Source organism: Daktulosphaira vitifoliae, unplaced genomic scaffold (assembly GCF_025091365.1).
Source record: "Daktulosphaira vitifoliae isolate Bord-2020 unplaced genomic scaffold, ASM2509136v1 Scaffold_1, whole genome shotgun sequence".
In the NCBI taxonomy this organism is placed as follows: Eukaryota; Metazoa; Arthropoda; class Insecta; order Hemiptera; family Phylloxeridae; genus Daktulosphaira; species Daktulosphaira vitifoliae.
In genome coordinates, this window is record NW_026099572.1 from 63,276,962 (window position 1) to 63,294,753 (window position 17,792).

Consider the following 17,792-nt stretch of genomic DNA (forward strand, 5'->3'; position numbering starts at 1 on the left):
ATGCTGAAGTTTGAGACGACAGTTTAAATAGTAAGCATAAATAAATATAAAAACGAAGTAATTAATTTTGTTAACAAAATAAGTTATTTTACTAGCCTTAAAAAAAATGAAATCTACAAAAATAAAATAAGATACATTGTTATTTTTTAAGTATTAAATACAGCTTTATTTTGTTTAAGAAAAAATTTAATTTTACAAATGACATTTGATCATTGAATCAAAATTAAATATTTATTTTATTAAATTATTTATTTCAATATCTTGTAGGGTAAAAATTACATATCAAATTAATTAGTAATGATAAAAATATAATTAAAATTAAACCACAATAAAAAATCTTTATAAAAAATTTCTATGTAAAATGTGTTTTACATTGTATAAATTATTAATAACAAAATTAATGTTTGGAAAGCAGTTACATGATCTAATAAAGTGGTACACAGGCTATTTTTATAATTGTTTTATGTTCAAAAATCATAGCAAAAGGGAGTTGTATGAGTTAATTAAATGTAGGCGCCTTTAAATGAATTCTTTATAAAAATTCCAGGCAATTTATGAGCCTATTAAATAACTTAAAAACAAATAGCAGATCATATTCTAATTCTCTATTTTCTAGTGAATTAAAAGTGATGCTTAATGAATGAAAACAAAAATATAAACATTAATAAAATTATATAAAAATTGGTCAAAATAAAAATAACAAAAATAAAAATAATTCAAAAAAATAATAAATAGTGAAATAAAAATAAAAAACATAATTTAAATGAGTAACATCGAGAAGAATTGGAAATATAAAATTATTGGTTTTCATCAATGTTAAAACAAAATATACATTGTCCAATGAATAGTAGGGTAGAATTTTATAGAATAGTTTTGTCATCAAATTGATGAGAATATTGTCACTAAGTTAGAGTAGTTTTACTAACATACTCGTTCAAATTATTTTGTATGTCAATTAATTTTAAATTATGAACTGAAGAACTATAATTTAGTAGTGAAAACATTTTATAAATATTGTAAACGCTCAAAACATGTTGTTTATGGGAGATTAAAATTTTGTAAATGTATACAAAAACCAGAACAATTATTTCTAACAGAACTAAAGAGTATTGTAAATGCATGTAAGTTTTTGGACCTTAATGAAATAGTATGAAATTGTATAGTCATGAGTATATGAATTGGCTCAATGCAAAAAAGCTTATTGAGAAAATGCAATCTAAATTTATAAAAAGTAATTAATTTATGCAATTCAATTAAAACAATTGAAAATTAAATCAACACCAAGAGTTAAAAATGTTATGTTGTTAATCCAAGAAAATATAAAAAACCACAATCACATAAATGTATGAAGAATAATCAAAATCAAACAAGTAGTTCAAAATCGCAGGTGCAATACACAGTAAAGCAATAGGTAACTTTAAAAATAACTTCAATTTTAACAGTTCAATATAATTGTAAAACAGTATAATAAAAAGCAAAAAGAATAAATTCTTCTACATATGGGAAAAATTGTAACTTATAAAAATGGATTTAATCAGTTTCCATTTGGTTGTAAGATGTTTAATGAAAAAGAGATTAATAAGATCTAATAATGACAGTTTAGAAGAGTTTTAAGATATATTTTCAATTGAATTAATAGTACATAGTACTGAGACTCAAAAAGTTTGGTGGCATGCTATTCATATGGGCGTTCATCGTTTCCGCCAAAATTTACCGTATCGTTTCCGACAAAATTTGGATAAGGTCGGTTTTTCGTTTCTGCCAAACCGATAGTTTATACTTGTATTCAAATAGAAGCTTAAGGACCACCGGTTAATATATTATTATATTATATTATTTATTATTTATTATTTATTTACAAATATATATATATATACATACTTAAGACATTTATCTATTATAATTTTTTTACCTTTGGTTATAAACGCCATATTTTGTTTATTAAAGTGTATCTATGAGATAAAATAAGTAATTATTTAAAACTACGTGGCTATATTTAGGGGATGGTTAAGGAGGGAAAATGTAAATTGATGGTGATGGGAAAAAAATATTATAAAAAATTAGTTTATTTTGCTCATTAATATTAATACCCCACACAGAAACCATAAAACAGACCTGAACGTAACTTTGAATTCTTTAACAAATAAATGCCAAAAATGTTGGAACGGGTAGCTGTCTACCATGGATAAAACTATATGGTTCTCAAATTTTTTAGTAGATAGACAGGTAGATTAGTATAGCGGAAACGAAAAAACGACCTTATTCAGATCTGGCGAAAACGATAATCTCCCATTCATATATAGGTGTTCAGTAAGGAAATGGGTTTCTATTGTTCTCATTGTTTCTAAAATTGACATGTTTCCCTATTTACTGAATACTTTGTATATATTTGATAAATATTAAGTCAGATACTGAAGCTGAGGTCAATATAATGTCTGAAAAAATAAAAGGGGAAAAGGACCAAATACTTGATAAAGTATATTAAGAATAAATAGTTGTGTTATCAAATTATACATTTAAAGAAACTTTCGTCCAGGGGCAATCTTAAAAAAGATTTTTAGGGGGTATGGTGTGAATTTTCTTAACTATTGATGATACATTTTCAGACTAAGTTACCTCAATGTGTGATTATTGTGAGTAATAATTCCACAATATATTCTAAAAGTACCATCCACGAATGACTTGAATAAATTTTTTGGGGTGTGACACACCGCTAACCATTTATGAAATCGCCACTGTTCCTTGCTTGTATCGACACACAAATTTCTGCTTTTCATTAAATAGACAAGGTACGATATTTTTTTTCGTTTTTAAACTATCATCATTGAAAAGATGTTAAATAAGATTAATTATTTAAAAAAAAAATAATTAAAATAACTTATATATTTTGTTTTAGCGATAAATTGTTAGTCAAGACGTTATTGGAGTACTGTTATTTTCGGTACTGCTTAGTAACATCGTATTGGTCCTAATATTATTTTGATTTGTTCTCAACGAATATAAGTCATAGTTTGTCCGAATTAGTGGCGTTCTTAAATCGTTTGAGACGTCATGTTCTTTATTGTTTATGCATGTATCTACTTTTCTGATTTTTAAAAAGTTCGCTATTTCTTGATTCTTACTAAGTCTGTTTTGGCCAGAATAACGCGTGATTTTATCAATAGTGTTTTTAAAGCGAGTACCAAAGGGTTATGATTCCACCTTTGAACAAGTGCTATACATAATTTCTTTCACCCCCTTTTATATTTTACTTGTCTTTTCCAACTATTATATGACGACTAAGAAAAAATTAAAATTATAAATTTGCAAAATATATTTATACGCCAAAAGTCGTCGGCGTGGCCTAATGTGTAGAAACTTATGTTTCGGCGCATGGAGTTCCGAGTTCGATCACCAGGGTGCCAACGAGATTTTTCTTATTGATGGTATCTGGTTTCTGGTGCAAACGTGTCATAATAACCGTACTGTCCATCATTAGCCTATCCAAGAACCATCTTTGACTTCCCAACCTGCAAAGGAGGGCCACCACCCTCTGAAGCATGTAAGTTTGGGGAAAAGAAGGATGTAAAACCGATAATTTATTTATTCATATTGGTTGCCAAATTTCACAAGCTGATCTATTTCAATTAAAAAGATAAGAATATTTTTGAAATGTCCTATACCGTACGACCGGTCGGAATTTGACGGCGGTTATAGAAAGCGTACCGGAAATTGTATGAATAGAAGAATAAACGGTACGGGATAAGAAACCGCGACCCAAGGCATCGTCGAGACAAACCTTACCACCAGGCACTTATGATTCAAATCTCGATAGACTTCTATTAAGGTTAATAACGTGATGTGTGGCTAAGGAAAACACGATACTGTGTCTGTCCATTTAAAAAGCATTTACATTTTAATCATGGATGAAATTACTAGAGAAATACAAGGAGAGAAACCGTGGTGCATGTTNACTAAGTATAGCTGTGTTTTATGGCCGGGCGGGTCGGACTAACGTTATACCCGAGGTATAAACGGCGGTAGGAATATATATATATATACGTAAGGCGCATTAGACGCGGGCGTTATTGGTCAGTCAAAATAAAAATTTGTTTACATATATATAATATTGATGACAAGCACGCGTGTACGGGTACGATAACTAAAAATAAATTTTTATAGGAATAGTGTACCGTCGTATTGTGAGCGAGGCGTGGGGAGGGGTGAATGCGTATAACAGTCTAGTCTAGACAACGGAATATGCGATAACGCGTGGCGTTTGGAGAGTTACAAACTTACATACAAACAACATACAAACAATATACAAACAACATACATGTGAAACTAATAAAAGCGTGTTAAAAAAGGGATGAGAATAAGTAGGAGTAAGACAAGGTATATATAGTACAAGTTTGACAAATATTGATTATATAAAAGTTCAGTAAGGAAACAGGTCAGTTGTTACAAACAATGAGATCAATAGAAAACCTTTTTCTTACTTACTGAATACTATATATATTGGTGTCGTGTTGTATGTATCTATTTTATTAAATTTGTCATCTATCTAGGCTCTACCATACCTAATTCATAGTCCTAGTACAATTTAAAATATTGAACTCTTTAAATACAATAATTAAATTAAAGTAAACAAAATAAGATTATCTTTGATTTATAAAATGTAAATCCTTCTAAATTATTTTTCCGGAGTCCTCTCTTTTAAGTAAGCTCAATACAAATGTCCCAAATGTCCTTCCGTAAATATGGAACTGGATATATATATATATATATATATATATATTTATAAATTGAAGTCATTTGATTAATGTTTATTTATTTATAGTGCATTTTTTAAATTTATAAGAATAACATACAATTTCTTATACATAAAAATAAAATAATTTAATAAAAGTGACTAGATAGTACTTATGTTAATACTTCATTAAAAAAAAAAAAAATACACTATATATGTACTTGTCCTTTTTTTAAAAAAAAAATCTGTAGTTAATAGTATTTGAAGGTTCTTTCAATAGCTTAATAACATTCATAATTATTCTAAATATAAATAAATATATATAATTACAAAGTAAATCATATAATAATTATTGATAACATATTTTAAATTTGTGTGATATAAATGATTAATCAATATTAAATTGAAAATTTTATGTTATAATACATTTAACATTTTAGTCTTGAAGTTAAATATTTCAATCAAAATAGAAGTTAGAAAATAAACAAAAAATCAATTACTACAATAAATAGATGATTTTATAAATAAATAATTGATATTTATTTATCAATAAATAATACAATAATTTAGTATATGAAAGAATATGTCACAAGATTTAATTGAAAATATCAGTGCAAAATATAGTAGCTTTATTTTTTTTTATAATCTTTTTAGTAAAAAAACTAAAGATTTTCATATAGAAGCTTACTAACGGGTACATTTAATTTTTTTTAATTTTAATATGGATTTTTGACATTTTTTGTTTGAAAAAAATGCATATTTTTTTTTATTACATTTGTTTAAACCATGATTTTACAGAAAGTTGGAACTCCTACATTATTGCACTGATGCCTTCAACTCCAGAATAAAGATGACAATAAAACTAAATTTATCACAATAAAATGCATACTCGTAGTTGAATAAATTACAGTTTATGATTTGAAAATCAAATATGAAATAAAACAATTTTTTGTTGTTGAATTACTTTTCTAACCAAGATGCTGCCAGTGATGGTGTAGTAGGTGACTTTGGTTTTAAATTAAATTGTTTTAATGATAGTTCTAAAGCTTGATGATTGTTAGAGTAATATGCTATTGTAGCATTATGAAACATCAATAATTGTTTATGCATTACTTTTATCTAGTTAAGAGAAGATAATAAAATATTACTATGACAAAAGTTACTAAAATAGTATGAGTTTATGAACTTAAAATAGAAAGAATTAGAAACCGTCATACTTAATTTATGGAATAAATAATTTTAACTTAAAAGTCTTTTTTCTAATTTATATGAAATTAGATCTCAGTTCAATCTTGGTATTCATTGTGTAACTGTTAAATTTAAATTATTTTTATTGTAAGTTTATTTTGAACATTCAAATAATACTATAAAAAATGTCATTCTATTTAATTCAACCTGCCTCTCAAATCCATGTTTTTATAATACACCCATATAAGAAGCATACATAAAATTTTGAATTGATCATTTTATTAATTAAAATTTTACCATAAAACTGTTTTATATTTTTTTAAAATTAGCAGGAATTTGTATTAAGATATTGAGACACGAGTTAAGATTAATAAAATTGTTAAGATATTTTCTATATTATAAAATTTCATAATTAGAAATGTCTTTTTCTTACTCTATTTTCATCAAGAAATTTAAGCTTCACAATAACATCAGAACGTAATTTTTCAAATTCTTCCTTGTGTTGTTGATAGTTTTGTTGAGCCTCATCAACTCGTATTGTGTTTGAAGTGGTCCTTGGTATTTGAGCCAACATTTCAAGGTCTGAACGATATGCATCATATTCAATTCTAATATGATGATAAGTTATATGAAAAAATTATTTAGTAAGAAATTTTAACTCTATTTTAATAACAGTATAATAATACCTGGCACATTCATATTGCTTTATAGTAATTAATGTATCTTCTATAGTTTTATTACACAGAGTATTGACTGATGAAACAAAAAAATTTAGAGAACTAAGTAAGTGATCGCCATTTTTTGATAGACACTTTTGTGCTTCGGAATTTTGTATGAACTCTTGTTGAAGTTCTGGTGATTTTTGACTTAAATCAGCAAATGCTTCACCAAGTAATTGCTACAAAATATTTAATAAATAAAATAATGGTAGGAATACCAGTAATTTTGAGCTAAGAAAAAATGATTAAATCACTTATTGAAATAAGGGCTCAGTTCAACTTTTGCTGAACTGGGCCCTTATTTTTGCATAAAATACATTTTTTCTTGTGATACATAATATTAAATACTGTGATTTTATTAATTTTAATGTAGTGTTGAATAAAACTTAATTAACTTTAACAATTAAAATAATTATTTAAAAAAGGGTTCAATTTTATCAATTTTATATGATTATTTGAGCTATGCTAATTTAAATAATTTACATTTTATAAATTAAATTAACTAAATTAATGGTTTTATATGAAAAGTTGTATATTAAAATAAAAAATAAAACATCTAAAAAATCATTTTTTTGTATCTCCTTAAAAACATATAATTTGAAATTGGGTCTTTGTTTCAATAAGCAATTCAATTGTAAGAAACTGCTGAAATCTATTAAAAAATAAATAAACTTTTGTAACAAAATTATCAAAAAACTTTTGTTTATTTTTGTATAGTTTACATAGAAATTTAATGTCTGTGATCAATGTTCAATCCATAAAAATTGGACATTACAAATTATATAGCAATAAAATAATAATTACTTGTGTTTGAATAAAGTTATGAAACTGTGTAGCCATATTTTTAGCTAGCTTTAATATATTTCCATATTTTTTTTGGGTTTCTCGTAATTGTTCAATTTCAGTCTCTAATTCTATAATAAATTAAAAATTACTGTAACACAAAATATTGCTATTAAGTTATTTTAAAATTGATGTACTAATTTTAGCTATAACATACAAAAATTAAATTTTACATGATATGATTTAGGAAAAAAAATTAGATACATTTGAAAGGTTATTAAGAGAATAAAAAAGTGTTTATAGCAAAGAATATAGCAAGTAATAAATGTTAATATACCTTACCTATATCAACAGTTTTTGATGTTTTTCCAAGTTTTTCATTTATTAACTGTTTAGTACACTTATAAGTTGATACACTCCAGTTTTTAATCACATCAATTTTAGAAGTGGAAAATTTAGAATGAGGTATTTCTCCATTTTGTGGACTAGGTGTATAACCTTTAGGAGCTATATCAAAAATATTCAATAATTTTTTTTAATATTATTTATAAATGTTGGGATCGATTGGGAATGTCGGATTCCCTTATTGATTATCTTAGAAAAAAATAGTGTATTCAAATAGAAAATAATTATCAAATATCCAAAATACTAGAAAAATAAAAATTTAAGTTATTCTATAAACATTACTTACAAGCAGTATTTGTTAAAGGTAATGAATTAGGAACAAATGATCTAGATCTCATGGGTCTAGCTTCAACCTCTGACCTAAGTATAGCTGGATGCATGTTATCAGTTTCTGCATTTCTATTTATATATTCATGAATAGTACGTTCTCCAGAATAGTTGTTATGTGACATTTGTATTCTTTTATGTAATAGGTTCCAAAAACAAATGGTACCTCAGTTCAAACAAAAACTCATTCAACACAGCTGTAAAAAAAATTTAAACAATAATTAAAATAACTATTAAAAAACTGGCCAAAAATACATTAATTATATAGATGTGATTAGTTTTAATAGCTATTTTTAATTGCTCTTAAAATATGAATAAATTGTATAGTTTTTTTTTTCATATCAAAATTTAAATATATCTTTATATTTTTAATTCCAATCTCATAGCTTTATCCTATGTGATAAATTTATAAAAATTGCAAAGGAAAAAAATTAAAATTTTCTACAAAAATTTGATAAATGAAAGTTTTAAATTTAAGTCAATAATTTTTTTTATGAAAGGGTTGTGTTATTTAGAAAGGACAAGCTACATCTAAAATTAATGTTCACTTAAAATAATAATAAATATCTCATGAATAAATTTATCAATTAACTTAGAAATATCAACAATACAAATTAACATATTATTTGACTTACAAAACAACACAGATTGTTCAAATAAAATCTATTAATTTGAATAATATGAAGTACGTTAATATTATTTATTAAAATAAATGGTATACTTCGTATTCAATAATTTGAATTAAGATAGAAACATATAATATTATTTATTTGATTTATTAAAAAATTTCAATATATTTAACTACATAATAAGCGTAGTACTGTATATAAGATATTTATTCAACACTTCAAAAGTGATTGCTACCACTTTATCCACAAGTCATATTTTCCATAGATAATAATTACAAATTTTTACTATAGATAATGTGTAGAATTTCTTCTATTCTGACTTTTTATTTAATTATACCGTAACTACTATTCCCGAAAAAAATTTGATAATTGATAAAGAAAATATGTTTCATGAGTGTAATTGAAAATAATTGGTAGTCTTCATAACGAAAGAGTGACATATTATTTGTCGTTTGAATAGTAACTGTTGTCATTCCAATCCAATTAGTCAAACTGATAAAAGATAATATTATCTTTCATATAAATATGAATTAAATGTATAAATGTTTTTTGAATTTGTAAATAATTTATATTCAGAAACAAGAAAAAATAATACTCGAAACTTAAATTGGTTAAAATCAATGTGTTTATTGAAAATATTAAATATCTTAAATATTTTTTAACAATTCTTTTCTATTAAATCTTTGAAGAGAAAACATAAGTTAAATTATTACAAAAAACAATTGTTCCCTGTGATATCTTCATTTCTTATCGATAAATTGTGAAACAACTAGTAGATTTTATAAAAGTAAAACTTTATATTAATTTTTAACTTTTTTTTTTATAATCAATTAAATAAAATTGTTTACGTTCATATTTTTTTTGTTATATGTTAATAAAACAAATTTTGAAATATAAAATGATCACTTAACATATTAATCTTCTAATAAACTTTATTAAAAGTTTTTTATAATAATTTTTAAATCTAGGTTTTAAAATGAGACGACGTGTTGGAATTAATGCTGTTCATAAACAAAAATTAGAACAAGAAAAATACAAAGATAAAGGGACAGTTATCCAAGAAAATCAATTAGAACAGATGACCAAGCAATTAGAGGTGTTTAGAAGTAATCTTGAAGAATTCGCTTCTAAATACAAAAATGAAATTAAAAAAAACTCATTATTCAGAAGACAATTTCAAGAAATGTGTGCTTCAATTGGAGTTGATCCATTGGCTTCAGGTAAAGGATTTTGGTCAGTCCTTGGTATTGGTGATTTTTACTATGAATTAGCTATACAAATTGTAGAAGTTTGCATAGCAACTAGCTATAAAAATGGAGGCATCATATTGTTAGATGAGCTTAGAGAACGTTTGGTTAGTTATTAATACATGATTTAAATAATTTATCTTACAAAATAATATTTCCAATATTTTTATTAGATATTTTGATGTATATTTAAGGTAAAAGCACGTGGTCGAAATCGGCAACATCAAGAAATAACTATTGACGATTTATTATGTGCAACAAAAAAATTAAAAATTTTTGGAAACGGATTTAGTGTTATACCTATTAGTCAAGGACAATACATGGTTCAGTCTGTACCCGGAGAACTAAGTATGGATCAAACAACTGTGCTAACACTATTATCATCATCTACTCAACCATTCATTTCCTTAAATTCATTACAAGAAAATTTAAAATGGGAAGAAAGAAGAGCATCCAATACAATTGAACAAATGGTAACTGAAGGCTTATGTTGGGTTGATAATCAAAATAGTGAAGAATTTTTGTATTGGTTCCCAAGTATGTTTACTGAATGTATATCTTCTTGATTTTTTAAATAAAAAATTGTAATTGAATATATAATTCTTATTGTGATAAATAACATAAAAATCAAAACACATTCACTAGAAAAAAAATAAAGCTATATTTTTGGTAATGATATAAAATCTCTACAAATATAAATATTATATTTTTTATTAATAAGTTATACTTAGGAATACAACAATAGATTGCAGTTACTAAAATTTAACATACTGTGAAGAAAAAACAAAAAAGTAGGAAGAAATGTTTAATAAAAATACTTGCACAATAGAGAAAAAAATTACAACATAAATCAGTCTTAGATACACCTCTCGTTTTTCATTGAAATTTTGACAAAATACATAAAACATTTATAAATTTATAAAATATCAAATTTTAGTTTGATTTACTATCAAACTAAAATCAACTAAATATTTTCAATAACTTAAGCATAGATAAAATACAAGTTATTATTTGAAATTAAGTTTCTTTAGTAAAAAAAAAATATATATATATATTTATACATCAATTGTAACAATTTTTTTACAAGCATCTTTTTACTTAGGTAAAAGTTTAATTATCATTAACTGTTATGCAGGTAGACTCTGTCATAACATTAAAATGTATAATTGCATATCTCATAAATATAATGCTGTCAATCACAATATAAATTTTACAAACAAAAGTAAATTTTTTGGCAACTTCTAATTCATATTTAAAATTAGATCATGAAGTTATAATTTTTAATTCAATAAAAGTTTAAGAATACAAAGTTATATTTTTCTCTCTCTTTTTTTTTAACAGACTAATAATGTAAAAACGAGGAAAATAACTATTTTATTTATACACTAAAAAATGTACAGCATTATTTAAATAGAGTCGATAAAATAAATAAAACAAACTTTTTATCATTAGTATTACACTTTCTATATCACAATAGGGTAATAAGATACAATGATAAATAATCTTTAGTTGTATGTTCAGAAATTTAAGGAACAATTCTGAGTCATTTACTCATACAAAACAAATATTTTTTTAACTAAATTTAAAAATTTTAAAATAACTCGTGAAAAAAAAAAATTAAAAATATATTAACATTACTAGTGTACAACTAAAAAACCTATACATCCATATGTTTTGAAGGTTGTTGTATTATAAATGGTTCACTCCACATTCGTCTCAGATCACCCTAAGTAAATTATCATAAATTTATAAAATTATTTATGTTAGCATTTATAGCAAATGTTAAAAGAATTATAATAAGTAAACAAAATATGTCAGATGTAAATGTTATGTTCATTATGCTGGCCATCTGTATTACAGTTTAAATTTAGATATTAGAACAAATTTTTAAAAGGAGTTTGTTTAACTAAGTATCTTATAATATCAATATAAGTATGATATAAAATAAAATAAATTAAAATGTTTAGGCCATCAGTATCTTAATATATATTAAAAATATTGCATAGAAATTTAAATATTTCAAATTGTGTTGCATTTAGATAAAACAAAATTTGAACATTATTTGTTATATTAAAATTATAGAAATTGAATCCTATAAAATTAAAGGAAGTTAATATCATAAAATGATGTAAAAAATTACTTTTAAATATGCCATTGTAAGAAGAGGCAATAATGTAAATGGAACTAAGTAGAGTAAGGCTGGTTGAGCTGCTTTGAAAACCTCTGAAGAAACTGTAGCGGTAACTAATCCAAGAAAATATCCAATTAATGAACAATGAAAGTAACTAAAAAAAAAAAAAAAAAGGAAAACAATTCAATACAATTTTTCAAATATAAATATATTTCTTAATATTTGTATGATTTGTATCATATTATATTTACCTTATTTTGCTTAGATGCCTAGGAGGTGGAACACCAGTTTCACCAAAATGCAACAGTTGGGACTTTTTATATGCATCATAACGAAGTACAAAACATAGTAACAATCCTGGCATTACCTAATATAAAACATAAATTATTATTGAAATAATGTATTCCTTACAGCTAAAAATTAAATGAAACAAAAATTTTAGATTCTGTTTCATTATTATACAATTTTTAAAAATATTACACAAATTTAAAAATGTAATTCAAACCAACTTACAATATCGCCCAATCCTAACATAGAAAATCGGCCATTATGAAGACTAGGAAATACAAGCTTTCCAGGCAGTGATAATCTTGGAGCTTCTCTAGCTACACCACCAATATGCAACTTTCTGGCAACAACACCAACTGGATTCTCAGCTGATCTTGTAGCAACCTTAACAATAATTACATTTCAAAAAATATTAATTTATTTAATTAAACATAAAAAATAATATTTAATTATTATTATTATAAGAATTACCTTAACCATAACATTGGTATTAAAGATATACGATGAAAAGAATACCCAAAAAACATCATAGATCAGCAAACCAGTTAGCAATAAAGTGGACACTTTGAGACTTGGCAAACGGACAAATGCTATAAATGCAACACAGAGTCCCATTCCCATCGCTAAAAATAAAAAAATAAATTTATTTTCCCCAGAGTTCAATTCAACAAGGAGTTCTTTAATTTTTTAAATGTAAAATTTTATGTTGATATTACATCAAATATATAATAGATATACATAATACATATAAAGATCAATATTAAAAATTTATATCCCAAATAAGTTAATAATATAAATATATTGACTAACTTGGTAACAAAAGTCAACTAAAAATAAAATGTATGGTAAACAAATAATATTGCTATACATCATAAAATTCACAATTTAACGCTTAGATTTTTGACTAATTACTATAATTATATGTAGCTTTTAAGTGAATATTTTGATTCATGCATTTTAACAATTAATAAACAACAAATTTAAACAAGTTAATTTTCATACTTTTAAACTACCTATTTAAACAATATTAATATTAATTTACTTGTTGGCATATGGAATTTCTTTCTTCTATAAATAAAAAATAAAAATTTTTTTTTATGATTTACAGATAGAAATAAAACATAACAAATAAACAAAAAAATAGCTCAAATACTAGTAATAATATTTGTTTCTTTTTTTAACTAGAAAAATACTTCATATAGGTAAAATAATTTTTTTTTATATTATGTTCTAATAAATAGTAGTATTACAAATAATATTATCGTATGCTATAAAATTAGTGACTCTAAATAAACATATATTTGTTGAAATGGCTAAATATATTATTCAAGCAAGTCAAACTTAATCGATTTTACTACAAATTAAAAAAAATTGTTATGTATAAATTTACTTTATACATAAAGGACGGTATGATAGAGTATGTAATGTGGCAGTACTTGACGCACACTGCCTAGGGTTCAAAACTCTGTCATGGGCGGCTTTCTTTGGAGAACAAGAGATCAGTTTGGTAATTAGAGTTGCCATTCCTCTCTCTGACAACGGACTAACCACCCGTCCCAAAGTATGAATGGTTTAGAAACCTTTTCCTTTGGAGGAGGCCGCTATGGCTCTTAATGGGAGTATAAAGCGTTAAAATAAATAAATAAATTTACTTACCATCCATTAATAACCAATGTCCAGTCAATACCCAAATACAAACTATAAATAATGCCATTGAAAATGATAAAAGTTCTGCAGGTGTAAATCTACCACATATTCCAAATGAGATCCTGAAAATAAAACTTGTTCATTTATATACAGATATGTTAAAAATGATAATAAAAATATTACTTGTTGCCGTCTGAACATGGATTGATAATATACTGACACATAGGAAGCAATAGAAATGCCAAAGCAACAGTAGCAATAACTAATAAAAATATTAAAAAAAAAAAACAACTTAATAACTTGAACAACACATTATTAAGTATGATGAATTATTAGAGTAAACAATTCACATAAATATGATGTATGGTATTTATATAATAATGTATATTGTATTTGAACTATTATTATCAATATAATTTCTTAAAATTAAATATGTACTTACTAGCTGTACAAATAGCAAACAATATTTGCATAGAATCAAAAAAGAAAAACATCACTAATAATGATATAGAAGCTCCTAATGGCAAACATAATGCCTGCATTGTATCTAAAGTTTGAACATCTGTAAAATTATTTCATGTAAATTTAAAATTAATTTAATTTTCAGTTTAAAAATTTTAAATGTATTTATTTATATATAAATATGGAAAACTGTATTAAAGCTTTTTTTTTAAATAATCATCTAACACTAATAGACATTAATACATATACTTAAATATGTAATATGTAAATAAAAAATAACAAAATGCTGTAGAAAAAAATTTACTCTCAACACATTTTATATTACAAAATTAAATTAACCTCTTAAATTATTCAACAATACTTTAACATGGTCTAATAAATAAGAATATTTTATAAATATTCAAAGAAAAAACCCAGCACAGTGGGGTCGCGGCATAGTGGGGACGTTGCATAGTTGGATCCAGTATAGATTTAATCTGACAGTGATTAAAATCACTATCATAAGAAACGTTTCGATGCAAATCTATAGATAGTGTTTAATTTTAAGAAATTGGTGGATAATTACAAAAGCTACGTGATCTGCTAGTTCCTTATTAATACCCTGATTAAGATAAAGTACGTCGAATGAAAAAGGGATTATTAAAAAATATTATTTCTCATAAAAAAATCGTGTTGATTCATACACTTTTCAATAAGTTATAGCATTATAAAGTTAAAAATGTAACCAACCCAATCCAACATCAACTCCTATTTCCTTAATTATATCCAGATTAGTAATTCTTTTAATTATATATTATATAATTTTTATAATTAATTATTTTCAAATTATTATCTCCTTTTAATATGTTAAAAGTAATCATTTTGAACCTACTTCTTTTTGTCCTTTAAAGTGAAAGTTTTAATAAAAAAAATGAATTTATTACCATAACTTTTAGCTCAAATTGCAATTTTGAAATTAATATTATTAAATAGAAAATAATGAAATTGGTAGATTATTTCAAAAACAACAATAACACTTATTCCCTTAATTTTACCCCGATTTATAACTATAATATATGAATACATAATAATTACAGTAATTAAATTGAGTATGAAAGTGGTATTCAATAATATAATATTGTAATTTTTACGGAGATAATATAAAAATAAAAAGGAGTTGTATATTCATATACTTTTAATGCGCATACAAATTTAAAGCATTGATGGAATAATTTTTAATTAAAAAATTTTGTTACTTATGAATAAATACACTAAACAAAAGGAACTTTCATCAGAAAAAAAAATATACTCTTCTAAATAAACTTTTCGCGATGTTTTCAAATGTGCAATTAAACTTTTTCTATTACTTCTAAGTTTTAATATTATTACTTATTATTAAAAAATAAGTATTTACATATAAAAAAAAAAATAATTAAGAACAAAAAAAATTGTATTAAATTAATACTGATTTTGATTTTTAATATGTTAAAGGTAATAATTTTGAACCTACATTTATTGTCTTTCAAAGTAAGTTTTAATGAAAAAAAAATGAATTTGTTACCATAACTTATAGTTCAACTTGCAAGTTTGAAATTGACATTATTAAATAGAAAAAAATTAAATTGTTAAAATTAATATGCAATCAGGAAATTTTATAATTACTATTTACAGTACATTTTTCAGAAAAATTCGATTTTTTTGTATTTTTATTATAATAGATCACTTAAATAAAAATCATAGGAATCATTTCTAATTAACTTTTGGCGTTTAAAAAGATTGTACAATGGAAATATTCAGAATTTAATTAATTTTAATGATTATATGACCAAAAAAACCCACAATAAAAAAGTTATTAAAATGATTTACTTAATTGAGCGTATTATAAAATTTGATTATAATTGTAAAAATCCATCGTTAAATTCAGGTGAAACTAAAAATCATTTTTTTTTTAAATTTATGATTTATATAGCAACATATTACAAACAAATTCGGAATATTATAGACTGGTAATAGCACACACAAATAGAGTTAAAAAATTAATAAATTACAAAGTAAAATTATTTACTTTTGTATCTTTTGAATACTTTTATCATATCAAATCTAATTCGACAATAAATACTTTTAGAATATTAAAAATTAATGATTTTAATTGTTTGTATGGAAAAAGCTGGTTAAGCTACTTTTTATTTGAATAAGGAATATTTTTTCGATTTTTAAGAGTAATAACTTAAACTAATCATTAACTTAAATGAATCATTTGACGTATCGTTAAAAAAAGTAGGTCTAGTGAGGGTTGGCAAAATAAATCGTAGCAACAAAAAAAACTACATAGTAAAATAATATTAACATGAATATAAATTTCTTCTCACGAGGGGAGACTATAATATTAATTTTATTCTAACTCAAAAAAAAATGCAAAATATTAAAAGCTACAGACGGATTTGAACCTCGTACCCTAAGCGTGAAAATACACAGATGTTACCCATTCGGCAACTGTTCGTTGCTTTTGTCATATGATAAAATTAGCTATTTAAGCTAACTCAAATTTAAAAATTACTTTTTCGACTTTAAAAAAGTAAAAAATTTTTAATAAGTTTAATTTCGTATGTCTTATGAACTTTATTCTATGTCAATTAAATTATATAATATTCATGAAAGTCAGTGTATTCCCCTAATAAGATATTTTAAAATAAAATAAAATACAAAACCCAGAATTTAAAAAAAAAATTGCATATTTTTTGAATACGGTAGCTATTTGCGCATAGAAGATAGGTCGTCGGGACAAATTTTTTTTTTTAATTCTATAATACATGACATAAGCTTTAATTTGATATATATTTAAAGGACGCAGCATTTCCGGAACATTTTCAAAAATTAAGTTGAAAAAGATAGTTTTTGTAAAAAAGTTACTATTTTAAATCCCCCACATGAGCAGGTTAAGTGTTAGATTTTCAAAAAAATGATATCAAACGAAAGGGAAATATCTAGGGTTTTAGTATAAAAAAAATTATGTTGATTTGTTGATTTTTGAAAAAGTTATGGAAGTTTTAAGAAAAAAATGACAAAATTTATCGATTTTTAAATTTGTAATTTTTTTGGATATTTCCCCCATTTGCGGGGAACGAGGGAAATTTTTTAAATTTTTTAAGGGTAATGTCTTCAATTAGATACAATTTGTGATGTTTTGACGTATTGTTAAAAGAAATCGGTCCAGTGAGAGCTGAGAAAAAGTAGTGACAGACAAAAAAAAAAAAAAAA

At 24.1% G+C, this 17,792-nt stretch overlaps 3 protein-coding genes across 6 annotated transcripts in view; 1 reads left to right on the forward strand and 2 right to left on the reverse strand.

Annotated features, from left to right (window-relative positions):
* Positions 1-5,156: 5,156 nt before the first annotated feature.
* LOC126896405 (arfaptin-2-like) lies at positions 5,157-8,960 on the reverse strand. The gene is made up of 7 exons (XM_050669160.1): positions 8,787-8,960; positions 8,111-8,348; positions 7,762-7,926; positions 7,441-7,550; positions 6,604-6,815; positions 6,351-6,525; positions 5,157-5,848 (listed from the first exon to the last, which is right to left on the reverse strand). Exons 2-7 carry the CDS (start codon positions 8,274-8,276, stop codon positions 5,690-5,692), a joined length of 987 nt encoding a protein of 328 aa, XP_050525117.1. The 5' UTR covers positions 8,277-8,348; positions 8,787-8,960; the 3' UTR covers positions 5,157-5,689.
* Positions 8,961-9,326: 366 nt separating this feature from the next.
* LOC126896406 (vacuolar-sorting protein SNF8) lies at positions 9,327-12,197 on the forward strand. Of its 2 annotated transcripts, none has more exons than XM_050669162.1 (4): positions 9,327-9,567; positions 9,749-10,134; positions 10,222-10,564; positions 12,110-12,197. In XM_050669162.1, the coding sequence occupies exons 2-4, from the start codon at positions 9,757-9,759 to the stop codon at positions 12,139-12,141; spliced, it is 753 nt and encodes a 250-aa protein (XP_050525119.1). In that variant the 5' UTR covers positions 9,327-9,567; positions 9,749-9,756; the 3' UTR covers positions 12,142-12,197. The 2 variants fall into 2 exon arrangements, with proteins under 2 accessions (XP_050525119.1, XP_050525118.1); XM_050669161.1 differs by having other exon boundaries at positions 12,067-12,116.
* LOC126896404 (signal peptide peptidase-like 3) overlaps positions 11,676-17,792 on the reverse strand; it is an 8,579-nt gene continuing 2,462 nt past the window's right edge. For all 3 annotated transcript variants that reach the window (XM_050669158.1, XM_050669159.1, XM_050669156.1), the window contains exons 6-13: positions 14,536-14,655; positions 14,277-14,355; positions 14,103-14,215; positions 12,918-13,069; positions 12,672-12,830; positions 12,410-12,525; positions 12,168-12,312; positions 11,676-11,753 (exon numbers count right to left, since the gene is read on the reverse strand). In XM_050669158.1, coding sequence (XP_050525115.1) covers positions 11,685-11,753; positions 12,168-12,312; positions 12,410-12,525; positions 12,672-12,830; positions 12,918-13,069; positions 14,103-14,215; positions 14,277-14,355; positions 14,536-14,655 — 953 coding nt within the window. In that variant the 3' untranslated portion in view covers positions 11,676-11,684. The remainder of the gene's footprint in view (positions 11,754-12,167; positions 12,313-12,409; positions 12,526-12,671; positions 12,831-12,917; positions 13,070-14,102; positions 14,216-14,276; positions 14,356-14,535; positions 14,656-17,792) is intronic.